The 17,759-nt window shown below is 41.5% G+C and overlaps 1 protein-coding gene across 14 annotated transcripts in view; it reads left to right on the plus strand.

Moving 5' to 3' along the window:
* The window catches only part of PDE5A (phosphodiesterase 5A), a 78,276-nt gene that overhangs the window by 54,417 nt on the left and 6,100 nt on the right, over nucleotides 1-17,759 (plus strand). For 8 of the 14 annotated variants that reach the window (XM_035111539.3, XM_088660386.1, XM_035111538.3 and 5 more), the window contains exons 9-17: nucleotides 694-778; nucleotides 3,603-3,778; nucleotides 6,629-6,688; nucleotides 10,501-10,647; nucleotides 11,909-12,034; nucleotides 12,422-12,516; nucleotides 15,079-15,166; nucleotides 16,755-16,855; nucleotides 17,178-17,255. In XM_035111539.3, coding sequence (XP_034967430.1) covers nucleotides 694-778; nucleotides 3,603-3,778; nucleotides 6,629-6,688; nucleotides 10,501-10,647; nucleotides 11,909-12,034; nucleotides 12,422-12,516; nucleotides 15,079-15,166; nucleotides 16,755-16,855; nucleotides 17,178-17,255 — 956 coding nt within the window. The remainder of the gene's footprint in view (nucleotides 1-693; nucleotides 779-3,602; nucleotides 3,779-6,628; nucleotides 6,689-10,500; nucleotides 10,648-11,908; nucleotides 12,035-12,421; nucleotides 12,517-15,078; nucleotides 15,167-16,754; nucleotides 16,856-17,177; nucleotides 17,256-17,759) is intronic. The other 6 variants (XM_060278567.2, XM_088660390.1, XM_088660388.1 and 3 more) reach the window with 1 other exon arrangement.

Consider the following 17,759-nt stretch of genomic DNA (forward strand, 5'->3'; position numbering starts at 1 on the left):
CTTCCAATACTGAGAGAGGCCCTACCCTTCCTTGCCAGTTAGCCATTTGAATATCTAGGGCTCTGTGTTTTGATTTTAAAAAAGCATTAGCAATTTTCTACTTAGAATCTATTTGTGTAGATTATGCTGTTTAAAAAAACCAACAGTCTGTTACCTTGTGAAGGGGATAATTATAGGCCAGGTTTCCACCAGCTCCAGATGCTTTGGATTAAATACCCCTTCATCCCTGACCACTTACTCTGCTGGCTGGGCCTGGTGCACGTTGTAGTCCAAAACCTCTGAGGGACACCATTCTGGAGATGACTATTTTAGGGACTGCTGCTGTTTTTAAAGTTAGTTGCAAAATTGGTAAGTATTCCCATACAGTTCTTCTGAAAATTGTAATGTTGTGAATATTTGAGCATGAAGGTATCCATTATATAAGTACAGTTTATTACTATAGAGCAAGTCTGACAACAGCTGTCAAAAGTGCAAACGTGTTCGAGTACTAAATCATGGAGGAAATCTCAATGAAAATTTCACATTTGTGTTGATTTAGAATGTTGCTACTACTGTGCTACCAAAATCTGAGAGAAGTATGATCCGGCATGTTCATAAATTATCATGCTTGTACAGTTTTATATATTACATGATTAATCTATAGCATTGGTGTCGACTGATAAAGTCAGTAAGGTTTGTTTCTTTTATTAACAGAATGAAAATGCAGATAGTAAAAACCAGAATATAGAAAGTTTGCTATGCACGCCAATTAAAAACGGAAAGAAGAATAAAGTAATAGGTACAATGTTTTTATTTTCTGTGTTTCATTTCATCCACTCTGTGTGATGTTTTGTGAGACTCGTGGTTCAGCAGGAGATAAAATATCCTCTTGGAAGTCAATGATAGTTAACTTTCTAAGATGGATACTAAATTCTTCTTTGCCCCTAAATTGTCCCTAAATTCATTTATACAGTACTTCATAAAATGAATGCATGTCATGGTAGAATATTTGCACCCTGATCTGGAAATAAGTTCTATTATATTATTCAATGCACTTTACTCCCAGATAAGATGCTTTGCATGAGAGTGTTAGTGACAACACGTGTGTTTCCATGATTTCTGTAAGGTAGCAAAACGAAAAAGCACCGGGTTGTATCTTCTGGCCTTGTTTGCAAAGCTCTTCCTTTTTCAAATTGCAGTAAGTATTTCCTAAAAGGGATCTGGCCTTTAATATATTTGGACAGACCTTCCACTGCATCATGGAAAAGTTTTGGAAAACATTCTATTTAGAGAATGTTTCTTGAAAATATATAGTGAAGCATTCCTACTGTAATTCTCACACTCCATTACTCACAGACGTTTTAAATGTCATTGGTTGGAGCCATATGGGGAAGGGATCTTGTGTTTAAGGGAGTGCTGTTTTATGCTTCATGCTACAGTGTTCCATGAGAAAAATGAAGCAATCATTCCACTTGCTCAAGAGCTTGTATTACCTTCAGCATAAGACAAACTACTACTGTATATCGTGCTTTTTATTTATTTATTTTATTGCATTTATATCTTACCCTTCGTCAAGTTCATGATCCAAGGGCTGGTAACATAAGATTCTCAATAAAATTGTAGCCAACAAAAACAGCTTAATTAAAATTACCAGACACCTGTTATTAAAATACAGCAGCAAACAACACCAAGGTATACCCAGTTCCACTTCTTGCAAATCCACGCGGAACTGGTTTATTTCTAACCAGTCAAAAGATAGACAATATTGGTGATGAGCAGAGTTCCCCAACCAAGGTGCCACCACAGAAAAGGTCCTTTCTAAAGTTCCTGCATAATGAGCTTGCATAAGAAGAAGGGCTTCTCCTACAGATTTCAGAGTGCAGGCAGGCTGATATATGAAGAGGCACTCCTTCAAATATCTGGGTCCTCAGTCATTGAGGGCTTTATAAGTCAAGAGCAACAAATTGAATTTGGCTAAGTAGCATGTAATAAGCAGCCAGTGCAAACTCTTCAGAATTGGTGTGATATGTGCTCGCCCCATACAAGCTCTCGGGGTCCTGGCAACCTCTAGAGCCTTTTAAACGAGGGTGGGGCACTACTGTTTTCCACCCCGTGGTGCTCTGATGAAGGGTGGTGTGTGTGTGTGTGTGTGTGTGTGTGTGTGTGTGTGTGTGTGTGTGTGTCTAAGCAAGCAAGCTGTTTGAATGGTTGAATTTCTTGTGAGGCTGAATCTACAGCAGAGATTGAAAACCTACAGTCACCCAGAAGTTGATTGGCTACAACTCCCATAATCTCTTATCATTGACCATATTGGCTGGTGGAACCCAACAGGTTCTGGAGGGCCACAGCTTCCCCAGCTGTGATCAACATTTCCCTGCATCAGTCATCAGCACAGATTATTCTCTTGCAGAACCTCCCAGCTAGGCTGCTCTTTGGGCAAAGGGGTTATATCTGAACCATTATTAAGAAACGAAGCCTTGAGACCTACTCAAATGCAGCACATGGTCTGAGGACTCATGGACCCCCTATGTTGTCTTTGTAGTTAATTTGATAAACAATCTGGTCCTTTTTCTCGTAAGAAAGGGCAAGCTCTGTCTGTGTACCAGTAACCTGACATTCATTACAGTTCTCTTGGCATGCTTACAAAAATCTAATTAGTTTGTAAAGGACAAGTTGTCTTTAGGGATTACATCAAACTCAAGGACTATTAATAATAGAAGTTAAGAGGGAAATTGAGATGAAAACTTGGGAAGGAGAGAAAGGGATATATGGGGTTCCAGGGATGGGGAAGAACAAGCCCCGTCACCTTGCTGCCGCCAGTGCCAGTTCCCCATGAGACCAGAATCCATTCCTTCAGTCCCCAGTGGGCTTTGTTGACTCTGCTGCACTTCTGTAAAAACAAAAAACAAAAAAAAACTCCTACTGAATAGAAATACATGTATATTCTGGATCTAAATCTGCATTAGTGGAATGCAAAATCTGAGTTCAGAATATGTAAGGACCAGTGGATGAAGGGTAGGACACACAGGCTCAGCTCACATGATCAAATCTGGCTTCATAAAGCCAGGATATTGATTAGCTTCAGACTCTCTCACACAACCCCTTTGTCTTGCTTCACTCCATTGTGTGGGGGAAGAACTGAAGAAGCCACAGTAAATCACTGTTTCCCTTTCTGCACAAGCCGTGAACCACGGTTAATGGCATCCATAAGCCAAGATTTGGAAGCCAACTTTACAACATTTTAAACTTGACTTCTGATTAGACTGCTTGACTGCTCATAGTTCCTGGTTCTCATGCAATGGGAGGCTGAGGTTAACTGCAGATTTCTCATTTGCTTCCCTTCTCATGTGAAAGGAGATGTGAAACAAGAGCTGTGGGTGGATCAAGTTCATGTGTCGCTTGATTATATGAATGCAACTATATTTTCTGGGTTAATAATAATAATGTTGAAACACTGGACTAGAAAGTTTAAATTGTCAGACCTCTGTTTCTATGGATAAAGAAAGCTTGTTAGTTTTCCTTTCTATCAATTGAGGTATGGTTAAAAAATTGTGTGTGTGTGCGTGCGTGTGTGTGTTATATGTTATATATATGTTAACATTTCCTTTTTCTAAATGATCTAGGAGTCTGTCAACTTGCAAATAAGATGGAAGAAAATTCAGGCAAAATAAAGGCTTTCAACAGAAATGACGAACAGTTTCTGGAAGCTTTTGTCATCTTCTGCGGCTTGGGTATCCAGAACACACAGATGTATGAAACTGTGGAAAGAGCCATGGCAAAGCAGATGGTGACATTAGAGGTGAGGCTAAATCAAGGCAGCCTTTATGTAACTCACAGCTGCTTCTTTACTCAAACTCCCTTGCTGAGTTTAAGGCAAGCCAAACTTGGCTCAGTGCTCAGCGCAGGGTCGCTCTCCTTTTTATTTACGGTTTGCTTCTCCATTTCCATGTGTTTGCATGACACGTGGCAGATTATTGCATATTAAGTGCTAACCTGGGATTTAGCAGTGGACACAAACATAGCCTTCCCTGAACATATTGCATGCTGGTAACTGACGTTGATGGTTTATCATATTGCATAGAAAAAGGACATGGCTCTGGGCACTAGGACGTCCTCTTCTTCTCTGAGGTTTTCTGTGATGACTTTGGCTGAGCCCTTCAAACAAACCAATAGCTGGAGCAACAGCAAGATTACTGTAGGCTTCCTCTAACTTCATCAAACCATATCAAATATGAACGTCATCTAGTCCTAGCCTTTGAATTGGTTACTGTTAGTTTTAATTGCCGTGGTATGAAAGGAGAGCCCGGTAGGAGATCCAGGTTCACAGTTATCTCCTTCCAAAGTAACCTAGGAAGTCAGATGTTGTAGACTTTGGATCCACTTGCATCCACAGAGTAAACAGAGCCTCTGCAATATTTCTAAAATGCAGATTCTGCCATCAATTCAGTTCTGAAGGGAAAGCTCTCATGCAAATCTTTGTTTAGGTGCACTGCTTGCATTAACTTATAGCAGTGCGCTCTTGATTAAAGTGCTTTGTGCAAATTAGTTTGGACAGCTATGTGTGTCGCGCATTACAGACCCAGGTAACATAACCTTTTAAGGGAGAAAGAAAGATTCTCATGGGCAAATTGCTATAGGCTGAGGTTATAATTCTAATTGCACATGAGTTAAATGTGAGTCCAAAGCAAACACTGAGGTTCTTCTCTCCTTCCCTCACACTCCTGAATAATAAGTTTGAATTTGTTCATTAAATGAAAAATATTTTCTCCTAGGCTGACAAAACTTCTGCCAAGATTTTCCTGAAACAGAATTTCTTTTATGCCTGTGTTACAAACCCGTTGGCGGGGGAGCGGATTTATTATGACAACCTTGTCGAGTTTATAATTATAGCCATGTTGTAAGCTATTTGTCTTTCATATAGGGGCAGGGAAGCTTTTCAAATCCCCCCTTTTTATAAAAGAAAAGAGTTCTTTGCTCACTTAAGGCCAACAACGTGATATATTTTTTTCCATGCCTTGCTGCCCTCAGGAGTCCTCCATGCTGGGCAGAACTGGTAAACTGCTCATACCAGGATCCATCCTGCGTGGATGTGCAGGAAACAAAGTACAAAAGCTATTAATGTTAAAGTTCAGAAGGGATGAATCCTAACCTCCTGAAACTCCTGGAAACATATATGGATTGGGCAGAGGTGTTCCTCAACCCAGCTCTGCTGGTAGGCAACTCTGCTGGCACGGAAGCATTCTCCATAAATTCTGGGACTTGGGCAGCTACACTAGGCTGCATACTGTGGTAGCTAGTGGTAGGCAGCATAAGACAGTGGATTCTGGCAGTGGATTCAGTGGCTCCTCTCCTGTGCTGGTCATCCTGGATCCAGGTGGATTAGTGCTGCCTGGTGCTCAGAGGCCAGAACTTTGCTTTTTAACTGGTGGTGTTCCCAAACATGCCAGCGAGCATCTCTCCCACCATGAAAGCCATCTACCAAAAAAGCACTGACACTTGGGCAGCTATTGCAAGTAGCAGGCATACAATAGCCAGCATAAGCCTCTGAACGACGGGGAAGAGTAGGACAGGCAATGGATCCACTGGATCTTAAGCTATCTGTATGAAGGTTACTAGGGGAGCACTCCCTGGTTTACACTCCTGGAGGAGGGTTAGGGTTGAGCAGAGCCTCTGTTTGTCTCTGGTGGCAGGCAGGTCTGCTGCCATGCACTGGCAATTGGACAGCTACTGCAGTAGTTGGCATACTGCGTAGCCGGCATAAGCCCCCCCAAACTGGGGGAACAGGAGGACAGGCAAGGGATTCAGTAGATCCTAAGCCCACATATTGCCCGCTGAGAGTCCCAGTTCAGGCACCTCTGCTGTACCAGCCTGCAGTTGCTACAGCAAATAAAGGAGAGAAAAACTCCCTCCCTCTTGCCCTTCTGTCTTGGCCAGTGCAAGCGTTAGGGTTTCACATGTGGAATTAGCTCTGCCGCTCTGTTCAATCCTGCTGCTCCCGACCAGGAGGCAGGTTTGCTGTGCCCAGCAATGTTGAGAGTTTGGGTGTTTTGGCAATATAAATTCAGGAAATTTGGCTGTGTAACCAGTGGAGGCCGAAAATGCAACCATTTCCCAATTCCTGCTAATAATGAAACATTATTTAAATTTTCAGACTGCTTTAACTTGCTTTAAAATCATCCTGCTTATGAAGGAACCTAGTTGGTAGAGATGTCATGCTAAATCATAGATGAGACAAGCAGTGGAAGGGAGGGAGAATTTGTGCTGGAGAGCAGAAGGATGGTACATTCCCAAAGCTGGCTCTCAGACCTTCAATCATGGTTTGCTGGGTTCCAGCAGATATCTGCACCGCAGTAATCCTCTGGAATAATTCAGAGGCCCTCAGGAATGTGTACACAGTAGCCCATTACTTTGCTTTTATTGGTAAATCACTAATGGAAATCACAAATCACTATATTAACGCTGTCAGTTTAGCTATTGCTGGGAGGTTATGCAGAGAATTCTGGATGCCAGAGGAAAGAGTGCTTTGAGAATTTAAATAGCTAATTTATTAGTATTAGTGTAGATTTTTGCTTGCTTTTTATTAGTGTATGTGTGCATATGCACCTATATAGAGAGCATTTTATATGTGCTTCATTTCTTTTCCCTAAAGGTCCTTTCTTATCATGCTTCAGCTGCTGAAGAAGAAACAAGGGAACTTCAGGTAACAGCGGTAATGTCATTTTCCCTTCTATTATATATGTGGTGATGATCTGGGGATTGCAAAGGCTGGTAGAACTACAGGATTCAGGAACCTGAAGGCTATTAGAAGACAGAAATGTGTCATTTTCTACCACCTTGGCCTATAGCATGAGATATGCAGATCTTCTAGAGGGATGATAAAAGAGAAAGCTAGGATTAAGCTCGCAGTTCTGCTTGGGACCTGGCAAAACACAGCTCATCTTTCTGCCCTTTCTAGGTTTAGCTAGGAGTGGCTAAATCTTTAAATTACAGGCTAACTTGGGTTCTCATTGTTGAAATCTTAAAATGAGTCCTCCATATTTCCACATTGGTTGGGATTTATTCATTTTTTTTAAGCCATCAAATTGATCTTCCCCTTAGTGCAAATTTCTCCTAATACGCACACATTCGTACACAGCTTTGCCAATTATATACGTTTCCCAAGCAATTTCTACTAATGTAATGTATTTTTGTATGCTATTTCATTTCCCCCCCGCTTTGATATAAATTTTATTAAACAAATTTAGCAAAACAAGTTGTCAATCAATATAATCAATTACATTTCCCCCTTTTTTATTCACTCCCCTCTCTTCCTCCCCCTCTCCCTCAAGACTTCTCTCAGCTCCCCTCTCTGATTTGTTAATACATATTATTTTCTGCATGTTATAAATTTGTACATATCATTACTTTATCTGTCATGTGTTCTACCAATAAATTTGTGAATGTTTATTCAAAACCTGCCAAGGAATCCAGATCCTTTTGTTGTCTTTTAAAGTAATTTGTGAAAAGTTCCCATTCTTCCTTAAAGTCACAGCCATCCATATCTGTTATCATGCCCTTCCAAATCCAATGCTTCTTCCTTTTCCAGTTTTATCCAGTCCCTGATCCAAACCAAACATGTAGCGTCGTAGTACAGTTTAAGTTCTAGCATATTTTTGTATGCTATTTCCAGTAATCTTCATTGTTTTCTGCATACGTTACCCCAGAAATTTTATACACTTTGCTTGGCTGGAGAACTGCATTGCCAAATTTGAAATTTTTTTGAAGAGTAGCTGTGTTTTCAGTTCTCGTTTCAGAAAGTGTGGATTAGATAGGTTCACCTTTCAATGTGAGCTGAATTGAATTAATACTTCCTACCCCAGTCTTCTGCACTACTGTCTGAGCCTCAAAAACAGCAAGATTGCTGCTTAGGCTATACTCCCTCTATTAATCAGCACCAGTTTGTGGATGAAAATCTGGCTTTAGAAACATTTGGCAAGAATTTTCTTGGGAGCACAAAATAGTAGTACCTTTGAGTTTCATGTTAGAATATCTAATTCATGCTCATGGGTCTATCAAATTGTTGTTCACTTCTGTAGGATAAACATTTTCCAACTGAAATGTGATATTTCCAAAGGAGCACTGTAAATCAGTGGCAGGGCCAGGAACACAGGCCTGGTCTGTTTATTTCCTACTCTGCTGCTTTGTTCATGGTGGAGCCATCGACTGGGCAAAGGACCTGCCTTGAATTCCATAAGAAATAATTCTATTCATCTGACATTAACTTGGACTCAAACTCTGCTTTAGTCTACTGCATAGCAACTGCATGTGGGAGAGATGCAAAGTGTTACATAACCAAATGTCTTCAGTTCATGCACAGTCATTAAAACCAGTCATGCTGCTTTTATGGGCATTTTTAGGTGTAGAGATTACAGTGTCTGGTTTTTTTTTAAAAAAATCTTAAATTCCGCACATATGGACACAGTTTCAATGCTAGCTTATTGTGATCTTCATCAGTGGTGGAACTTCATGCTCGGGCACCGGGGGGCGGTGAGCAGGCGGCGGGGCTGTTGCGCATCCCAGGAATAGGGCGTGCCACCCACAGAGGCATGGCCCGCGTTCTGGGGGTGGGGCACGCCGCCTGTGGGGGCGTGACACCCAGCATTGGCGGGGTGCAGCGGCGACGGAACCCCACCGGGATCGCACTACCGGGGGCGGTGTACTCCCCCTGCACTCCTCTTCCTCCGCCAGTGATCTTTATGAGAAAAACATAAGCCAGAGGCCAGATTTTTTTTTAAAAAAAAAAATCAGCAAACCATTTCATAGCCTAAATTAGAAAAAGAAACCCACAAAATTATGGATCTTTTCCTGCAAAATGGCTTTACAGTACATTGGGAGGAGCAGAGCCACAGATATGTTCTCCAGACACCCACCTTGCTTCAGCTTACCTGGGGCAAGGTGGTTGTGAGGTTCACATGCACATCAACAGAGCCAGTCTAGCAGCCCCACGGCACCCAGACCTCAGTGAAGCCCTGCCCTGATCATGAGTAATGCAAGATTTCTTCCACAGAACTATAAACAGGTTTGTTTTTTTGACAGTTTAAATTGTATCTTCCTAAACCAAACTGTATTTGTGTTTGCAAAGGTGTCCCCCCCCCATATATATGTGTGTGTATATCAGCCTGTGTTTCTACCTACTGATGCCTGGCTGAGGTATTTGGAAGTCACGTAGTTATCAAGTTCACAAAGTTCATTTACTTGGATGAAAACAAGAGATTCTAGCACAAGGTTTTTCCCATGCTAGTGCTTAGTTATATTTGGTAACAAATATTTGCTTTTTAGGCACATCAGGACTTTGACTCAGAGCGTAGATTTTTCAACTAGCATGTTTCAGATGTATACCTTAAGCTCAGATTTAGTAACAAACATTAGTCATCCAGTTTATAAAAAGAACAGCCGTGTGTTTGCTTTTTTTACAAAGGCTTCCATGCATGCAAACAGGATAGCGTGCCCTCCCCTTCTGAAACATATACTTTCCTGCAGTTAGAATTCTACGTGTGTTGAGTGTTGCACTGAATGTAGGAACTTTGTATTTTGCTCTGTTAGGATCAAATTATGCTACAGTAAAATTTACTCTTATATACCTTTTTTCAGCCCAGAAGTGTGTACAACTTATGAATACTTATATATAAGTTCATAAGCATATCATAAGCGATAAAGGATATAAAGATTGCTCACCTCAGATGCTGCCGGTCCTAATTATTTCCCCTCCATTATCAAAGGCTTTTCAGGCCTTGCTCATATCCAGTTGTGTAAGTGGAAGGCTGCTCATTCAGTGGGATTTTACCTAGCCACAGCCCCTTTGAAAAGCAACTTTAAAAGCTCAGCAACTTTGAGCTGTTTTTGTCTTAAAAACAAATTTCTGGGCTGAGCATGTGCTCAGAGGCAGCCTGCTTGCTATTTAATTCTCAGAGTATGTTGCCTATCCCATAGCCATTATTTTGTACCTGTCCCCTACTGATGGATCCCAGAGTTCCAGTAAAAAAAGCCAAAGTGTATTCTGGAATCCTCCTGCACCTGCTATATACTAAGACTGTGTTCCAACAACACTTTATTCTATCTCTCCAATGTTCCTTAACTGTTAATTTTTACATTTTATGTGATCTTTCACCCAATGGTCACTTTGGCCATGCAGGCTGCGGCAGATAGAAGGTCACAAATTTCCCATTCCTGCTTTATCCAGAGACTTTTACTTCTGAGCATGTTGCTCTTCTCTTACTAAGGTTGCGCCAGAGGGAAATGGCTTATTAATGTACGGAATAGAACTACTGATAATTGGAAGGTGGTGCAACATTTTGCAAACTGGTGTTGGGGGTGTCATCAGTGTCTTGTGCAATGGACGACAACCTTCATTTTATTGCAATTGGAGGATTACAGCCTCATATTGTGCTTTATTTATTACTACTACTACTATCATATTGAAAGAAGCTTTAATTCCATGTTACTTTATTGTCCTCTCAATTTTTTCCTTCTGTTTCATTTAAGGCTGCTGTTGTACCATCTGCGCAATCTCTCAAGCTCACCGACTTCTACTTCAGTGACTTTGAGCTGTCAGATATGGAAACCTCCCTGTGTACAATTCGGATGTTCACTGATCTTAACCTTGTGCAGAATTTCCAAATGAAACACGAGGTGAGAACCTTGTGGTGTATGGAGCATGACCATTTATGCATCACACATTTTCTACATCATAACATTCTTCAACGTAAACATGCACACAAAAGATTGGGTATATAAATTGAATAATAAGTTTTAAAGCATCTGTTGGAAAAGCAAATATCATCATGACTAAGGCGGCATTGGTCCAGTTTTCAGTAGATTGGTCTTCTTCGTAATACGGTAAAACATCCCCACATTTGGTGACAGCAGTTGAGTAGGAATATTTGCTCTTAATCATACTTTAAGTTCACCAGAATAGCTGCATACAACTGCTTGTACCTGTGTGCTACAGATTCCTTTCTGCTGATGAATTCCTATCCCTTTCTGTTGACGGATACCTTTCTGTTGATGGGTGATGACACTTTGACCAAATGCAAAATGTGTTTATCTTTCCGAAGATTACACAGATAAATGCAGAGACTGAGAAGTACATGTTATACCTGTGAAACATGGTTTTACAACCTGTTCCAAAACTCTAGGAATTTTAACTGCATTCAGTCTTGGACAAAGTGTTTATTATTTGTTTGGTTTTGTAATAGCTTGTCCTTCCACCCAAAGGAGCCCAGGGCAGCAAACATATATGTGATGATGAATACAATTAAAAATAAAATGAAAACATATATAAAAACTATTGAAAGCCTCTAAGCACAATATAACTCTTAAAACAAATTTAAAAACAGATGGAACCTAACCATGTATCTCGAGAGGCCTTCAGCAAGCTGCAATAGAGTGTCTTCAATACATTCTTCAAGTTATCAACCATGTAAAATGTCTTCCACAAGGGTTGAAAATAGATCGCTGTTTGCTGCCGCTTAAGAATGGCTCTCATGGTAATTAGAACCATATAAGGAATCAGAGACTTTCAGCATCTGGCTAGCCCAGTCTTGCCTGTCTTCACCACCATTTTCATCTTTGGGTAACAATGTATGTTTTGAAAGACTTTTGATTTTACTTTGCAACTCCCTTCAGAAAGCCCCAGAGTTCAAGTGACGAAATATGTTCCCAAGACAACAAAAATGGTATAACTCCCCACCCCCACCTCCCGCTTCTCTTGTTCTTTTGGGTTAAAATATATCTGTTTCCAATTCAGTTCTATCAAGCCTGTGAGGAAGCCAGATGGGAAATGTGCTGGAGTGCTGATAAATGAAATTTTGTGCTCTTGTCAGTGAAAACAGTGGAATATATTGTACTTTTAACTGGATTGTGTGTGTGTGTGTGTGTGGTTTTTGTTAAGGTCCTTTGCAGATGGATTTTGAGCGTGAGGAAAAATTACCGGAAAAACGTTGCGTATCATAATTGGAGGCATGCTTTCAACACTGCCCAGTGCATGTTTGCTGCTTTGAAGTCAGGGAAAATCCAGGTATGCTTGGATTTATTTGCATGGAATACACACACACACACACACACACACACACACACACACACACACACCTATATTGCAACAAGTATATATTATGCTCACAAATCCTATTCCTTTCTACCAAAATTTGTGTGTCAATCTTGGGGCCCATATGCATTCAGAGATTCCACTTTCAGGTTCTGCTTCCAGCAAGGCTCTTCTCGGGTAAAGGAAATGTTGTGTGGGGGGTGGGTGGGTATAATTGTATTGTTTCCTTTTAATTATTATCACCAGAGAGTTTCCAGAAGGTGTGGGAAATCAAGATACACGTATAATGCATTGTCAAATCCGGTTTATTTTTTAAGCAAACGTAGAAATATATTCTCCTGCATTTCATGTTGCATTCAGAGCAAGCTTACAGACGTTGAGGTGCTTTCTTTGCTGATCGCAGCACTGAGCCATGACCTGGACCACAGAGGTGTGAACAACTCTTACATACAGAGGTGAGTAAAGGGGGATTTAAAAGAGAGGAGATTGGGTTTTTAAGGGGTTGTTTATTTGAAGCATTTTTTTATCATGTTCTTCAGCAAAGAAAAAAAGTCTCCCAGAGCAGCTTACAAATGACATTGATAGTACAGTCCTTGCCCTCGCATGCAATCTTACAATCTTAAAGACATGACACTAAAGGAAAAGCAAGGAGGAGGGAGGAGGAAGAATGAAAAATTGGTCACTACTTCTAGGTTCCAGTGTTTTTCCAGCTGGAATGTGGTTAACAAGGCAGCGCAGTGGTTTCCCCATAGTTTTTGTACATGACTGCTGCATTTGGAGCTTTCTCTCAAAAGGTGTTATATGGTGGTAGGAATAATGTCCCATATTTAATTAACCTGGCCCGCTAGCGGAGTTGCAAAGGCTCCTGCTAGTGCAATGGTGGGGTCTTCACTCTTTCCGCCACACATCTCCCCCAAGTCCACTCTGGTAGGTCAGGAGAACCCTCAAAACATTGTGCAGGATAGGAGACGGGGGACTGGTCTGTCTGGCAAGCAGACATGCTTGCACTGATGGAACAGTCAGAAGAGAGAAACATTGAATCCTTTCAAAAAAATTCCATTCAAAATAGTCCCTAGAATGTAGGTGAAATTCAGCTCTTTGTTCTGTTCTCTCTTTCCTACTTCTCTTCTTTTTTCACAAACATCCAGCAACCTGCAGATTTGCAGTGGCCTGAGCCAGTTGGCTATTTTTTGCTTTATTTGTTTAAGAACGATTTTTTTCTTGGGGGTGGGAAATGCATCATCCCCATTCCAAAAAACGTCCTGGGAAAATGTTGCTGACAATGAATCCTGATGTCCATGAACACCACAAAACAAGAGAGCATTACGTTTCCATAACATTCCCTTTTCAGACTAAAAATGGTTCTAGGGATTTTTTTTTTAATCCCTCAGGCTAGTGGAGGATAGATTAAAATGGGGATTAATGTTGTTCTTTGTGTGTAGTTGGAAGCAGGGAGGCTCGGGACACTTGAGTTGAGATTATTTTCTTGGAAGTGAGTCGTGCTTTTCTTATAATAATAAAATAACCAGAAAGCTGTAAATCATGTTAAGCAAAAGCTATATGAAATGCACTCCCCCCACCCACCCACAAGATCCATTTGCAGAAATAGGAGCATGGGAAACTGCCTTATACCAAGCCCACTCATTGGTCCATCTCACTCAGTATTGTCCTCACTGATTTGTAGAAGGAAGCTCTCCAGGGTTTCAAATAGGGTGTTGTTTTTCCAGCCCTACCTCGAGATGCAGGGGGACTGAAGCTGGGACCCTCTGCATGCAAAGCAGAGGCTTTACCACTGAACTACAAACCTTCCCAAAGGCACAGACTCTAATGCAGTGGAGATTCATGCTGGCGGGTGGGGAGAATGATTTTTTGCTAATGCTACCTTTACCCTACAGGCCCCAGTGCCACTTCCCACACAGTTCCCCCCACCCCAATCCCCTGGAGAAGATTTTTAAGGGCTGTGGAAACCCACTTGAATGCATGTAGGCTAGAAACGAGAAGGAAGCAGGAGCACAAATGCAATACCCACCTTTGGTATACCTGTGCATAGCAACTCCAATCGAGGGGGATGACTGGCTTTGGCAGAGTATCTGATCTGCATGGACCAGGTTCCAGGTTCAATCCCCGGCATCTCCAGGAAGCCATAGGAAAGACCACTGCCTGAAACCACTGCCAGCCAAGGCTGAGCTAGATGGACCAGTGGCCTGACTCCACATAAGGTCGCCTCCTAGGTTCAGGCCTTGCTGCATTGAAAAAGATGGTCTGAAGGGAAGTCCTAAGCATGCTCATTCTAATCATGCACACCTGATTAAAGTTAGTGGGAAGAGAGAATCAGTGAAGACTGCCTTACCTGCTTCTCCCCGGAAGCCCCTGCTGGATTGCACCCATTAAGCATCCCTTACCACCTTCCCCCGGAAACATATGAAGAATTGTGCTTATTGGATCAGGTCCATCGAATCAAACATTCTTTTTACAGGAAGGGTCAGGCAGGTGCCCCTAAGAAGCTCCCAGTAAGGGTGTGGTTGACACATAGCCATGTCTGGGCCATAGCATGTAAGGGAACAGCCTCTTAGATAACAAGGGAACCTCCATGTGTTATCGTAGCTAATCCATTTTTGGTAAGTAGGTCCTCTGTGGGTTGTCCGAATACTTAAAACAATAAAATTTCAGTGGCTGCCGCCACCACATTTTGGAGCAATGAATTCTGTATATTTGCCTGTTGGACCCAAGACTCCTGGCAGAGGGACAGGGTCCTGGCAATCTCAAATTTCTGATTGGCTACCAAGGACAGACAAAATTTGTGGACCTGATGAGTGAGTAGGTTTTTGTATTCTTTCAAAAAGCTACAAACCTGGTTGACCACTGCAGACCAGTCATGGGGGGTGGGGAATAAATATCTCTCTCCCATAGACCTTTCCAAAACCCTATCCACCTTCATAGAAAAATACTATCTTTGCCCAGTCACTGTCGCATGTGCCAGTTAAATATGATGTGTGCCCTCTGTTCTCCCTTTTCAGAAGTGAACACCCCCTTGCCCAGCTGTATTGCCACTCAATCATGGAACATCACCATTTTGATCAGTGCCTGATGATCCTGAATACCCCGGTAAATGATTTTCTTGTCATGTGTGCGCTGGAGGGAAACCTTGCCCAATTCACTTTTATTTTTAGTTTTGGATGGGTTCCTAGCATTATGCATTCTTAAGTTTTTTTTTATTCCTTTTTGGGACAAGAACGAAAAGGCAGCCCTTCTAAGTGCCACCCAGCTTTTCTTGATAAGCTTATATAAGCGCCGTTGCTCATTTCAGTTTCAGTACCTATTGCGTTGGCACCAAAGCATTATTAATCTAGTTAATATTTCTGCGGAGCAATCACTGCTGTTATACTTAGCATCAAGTTCTGTTGGAAGATGCACAGAGTAATTCCAGGAGGGATGCCCATCAGATATTGCTTCCTCCAATGGTCCATACCCATGGGATGTTACTTCCTCCAATGGTCTTCAAAAAGTATTGCAAAACCAAAAAACTCTTAAAGTTTAAACTTAGCCTGTGCATCAACCGAACAACTAAGCAAACATATTTTAACTGGCAGTGTAAATCCTCCTCTTCAAGGTATTTTATGTATATTTTCTTAGGTGTCTATATCCTAAATCTGAAACAAAAGAGCACTGCTTACTGCCTCATCCCGTAGTCTGCATTACACACCGTTCATTTATTTCATATTATTATTATTATTATTATTATTATTATTATTATTATTATTCCTTCTCCTGCTACTACCCTGCCCAATGGGCCACTGAATGCCAACTACAGTGGTACCTCAGGTTACAGACGCTTCAGGTTACAGACTCCGCTAACCCAGAAATAGTACCTTGGGTTAAGAACTTTGCTTCAGGATGAGAAATCGTGCAGCGGCGGCACAGCAGCAGCAGGAGGCCCCATTAGCTAAAGTGCTACCTCAGGTTAAGAACAGTTTCAGGTTCAGAACGGACCTCCAGAATGAATTAAGTTCTTAACCTGAGGTACCACTGTAGTATCTAGCAACACTTTGCAGGCTACCAAGGGATCAGATTGCCTGTTCTTTTTCATTTTAGGTGTGTATTGTTTCTTGTAGATAAGAAACAAGTTTTTTGCAAGGCCAAGAAAATAGACAGATTTCTCAAAGAAGAAACCATGTTTCCTTCTTAGAGTCTAATGGGGATCTCCTTCCCATGTCACTTTCCCAGGGTAGGTTTGAAGGCACATGAGGCCTTTAGATGCTGCAACTGAGGTGGTCTGGCTCTGCTCAGCTGCCTGTATGGGACATCTTCTGGAAGCCACATGTATGCTACTTTGGGTTCCATGATGGGAAGGAAAGTGGGATATAAATCTCAGAAAAGCAATTAATTAATTAAAAGCCTGGTGAGGTGGAGTTTTGGAGGGGGGTTGCCTTTCCATGTGCTACCTTGCTCGCAAGAAAATATAGCAGTTTGTCAAATCTACAGAACAAAAGAGAACGGGGCCCAGTTCTCATTGGTGCAAGACTTTTTAATGCAGCTCTATGTGTTTCAGAGTGGAGCAACTGGGGTGGGGGGAGGAAGTTTGCCAGTTCTTAAAATCTGGACAACAAAATTGTGGAGACTGACAAATTAGTGAAATGTTCTATGTGTAATCACAAGCACTGGTTTGTTGTTGTTTCTTTTTGTGTGTGTGAAGGGCAACCAGATTCTCAGCGGCCTTTCTGTTGAGGAATACAAGGCTACCTTGAAAATGATCAAACAAGCTATTCTGGCCACAGATCTTGCACTGTACATTAAGTAAGTTGCTTTAGCGTTATTGCAAACAGCTGCTGTTCTTGGAAAAGTCATAATTCACCTGTGGAACATTTTCTTTCTCTCATTCTTTCCTTTAGATCAGGCATCCCCAAACTCAGCCCTCCAGATGTTTTGGGACTACAACTCCCATCATCCCTGACCACTGGTCCTGTTAGCTAGGGATGATGGGGGTTGTAGTCCCAAAACATCTGGAGGGCCAAGTTTGGGGGTGCCTGCTTTAGATTATCCTTTTTAATGTAAAAGCGTAGAATGCCTTTCTTTTAAGGTTGTTTATAAACCAATTATTATCTTATAATGCTTTCAGGAGAAGAGGAGAGTTTTTTGACCTTCTGAGAAAGAAACAGTTTAATCTGGAAGACCCTTATCAAAAGGAGCTATTTTTGTAAGTGAGGCCATCTTTGTGCAAATATAGTATCCAGCTTCTGTATGATTTTGTTGTGTTAGCCTAGGCCAGCTATCACAGAACTTTAGCTTCATTGAATGCTTGGGTTGGGCTGCAAGAGAACAGAAAGAACTTTCTTGATGAATGGTGGTGAGCAACTGGTTTCTAATGCTTATGTAAACCTTCCATGCAATTTCTAAACAGGGTAAAACAGCCTTGACAGAATACCATATTGTTCCTTTGCAATACAGGCATTGTCCTGAAGCACTGAACTGTTAAAGTCAGTACTCCTAAGGTTATTTATTCTGCATGAGAAAGGTCAGGCTAAAGTTGTAGTAGCTCTGCCTGCAATAATGGAGTCATCACCAGTGCCATGTAACCCTGTCTTGATGGAACTGCATGTAAAAGGAGGAAACAATTCTGCATGTTACCAAATTATGTGACATCTTTGCCACTTGCTCAGCTCACCTCATCAGTGTACAGTGAGTTCTGTAAACTTTTCAA

The sequence above is a fragment of the Zootoca vivipara genome, chromosome Z1, assembly GCF_965207765.1.
Source record: "Zootoca vivipara chromosome Z1, rZooViv2.hap1.1, whole genome shotgun sequence".
In the NCBI taxonomy this organism is placed as follows: domain Eukaryota; kingdom Metazoa; phylum Chordata; class Lepidosauria; order Squamata; family Lacertidae; genus Zootoca; species Zootoca vivipara.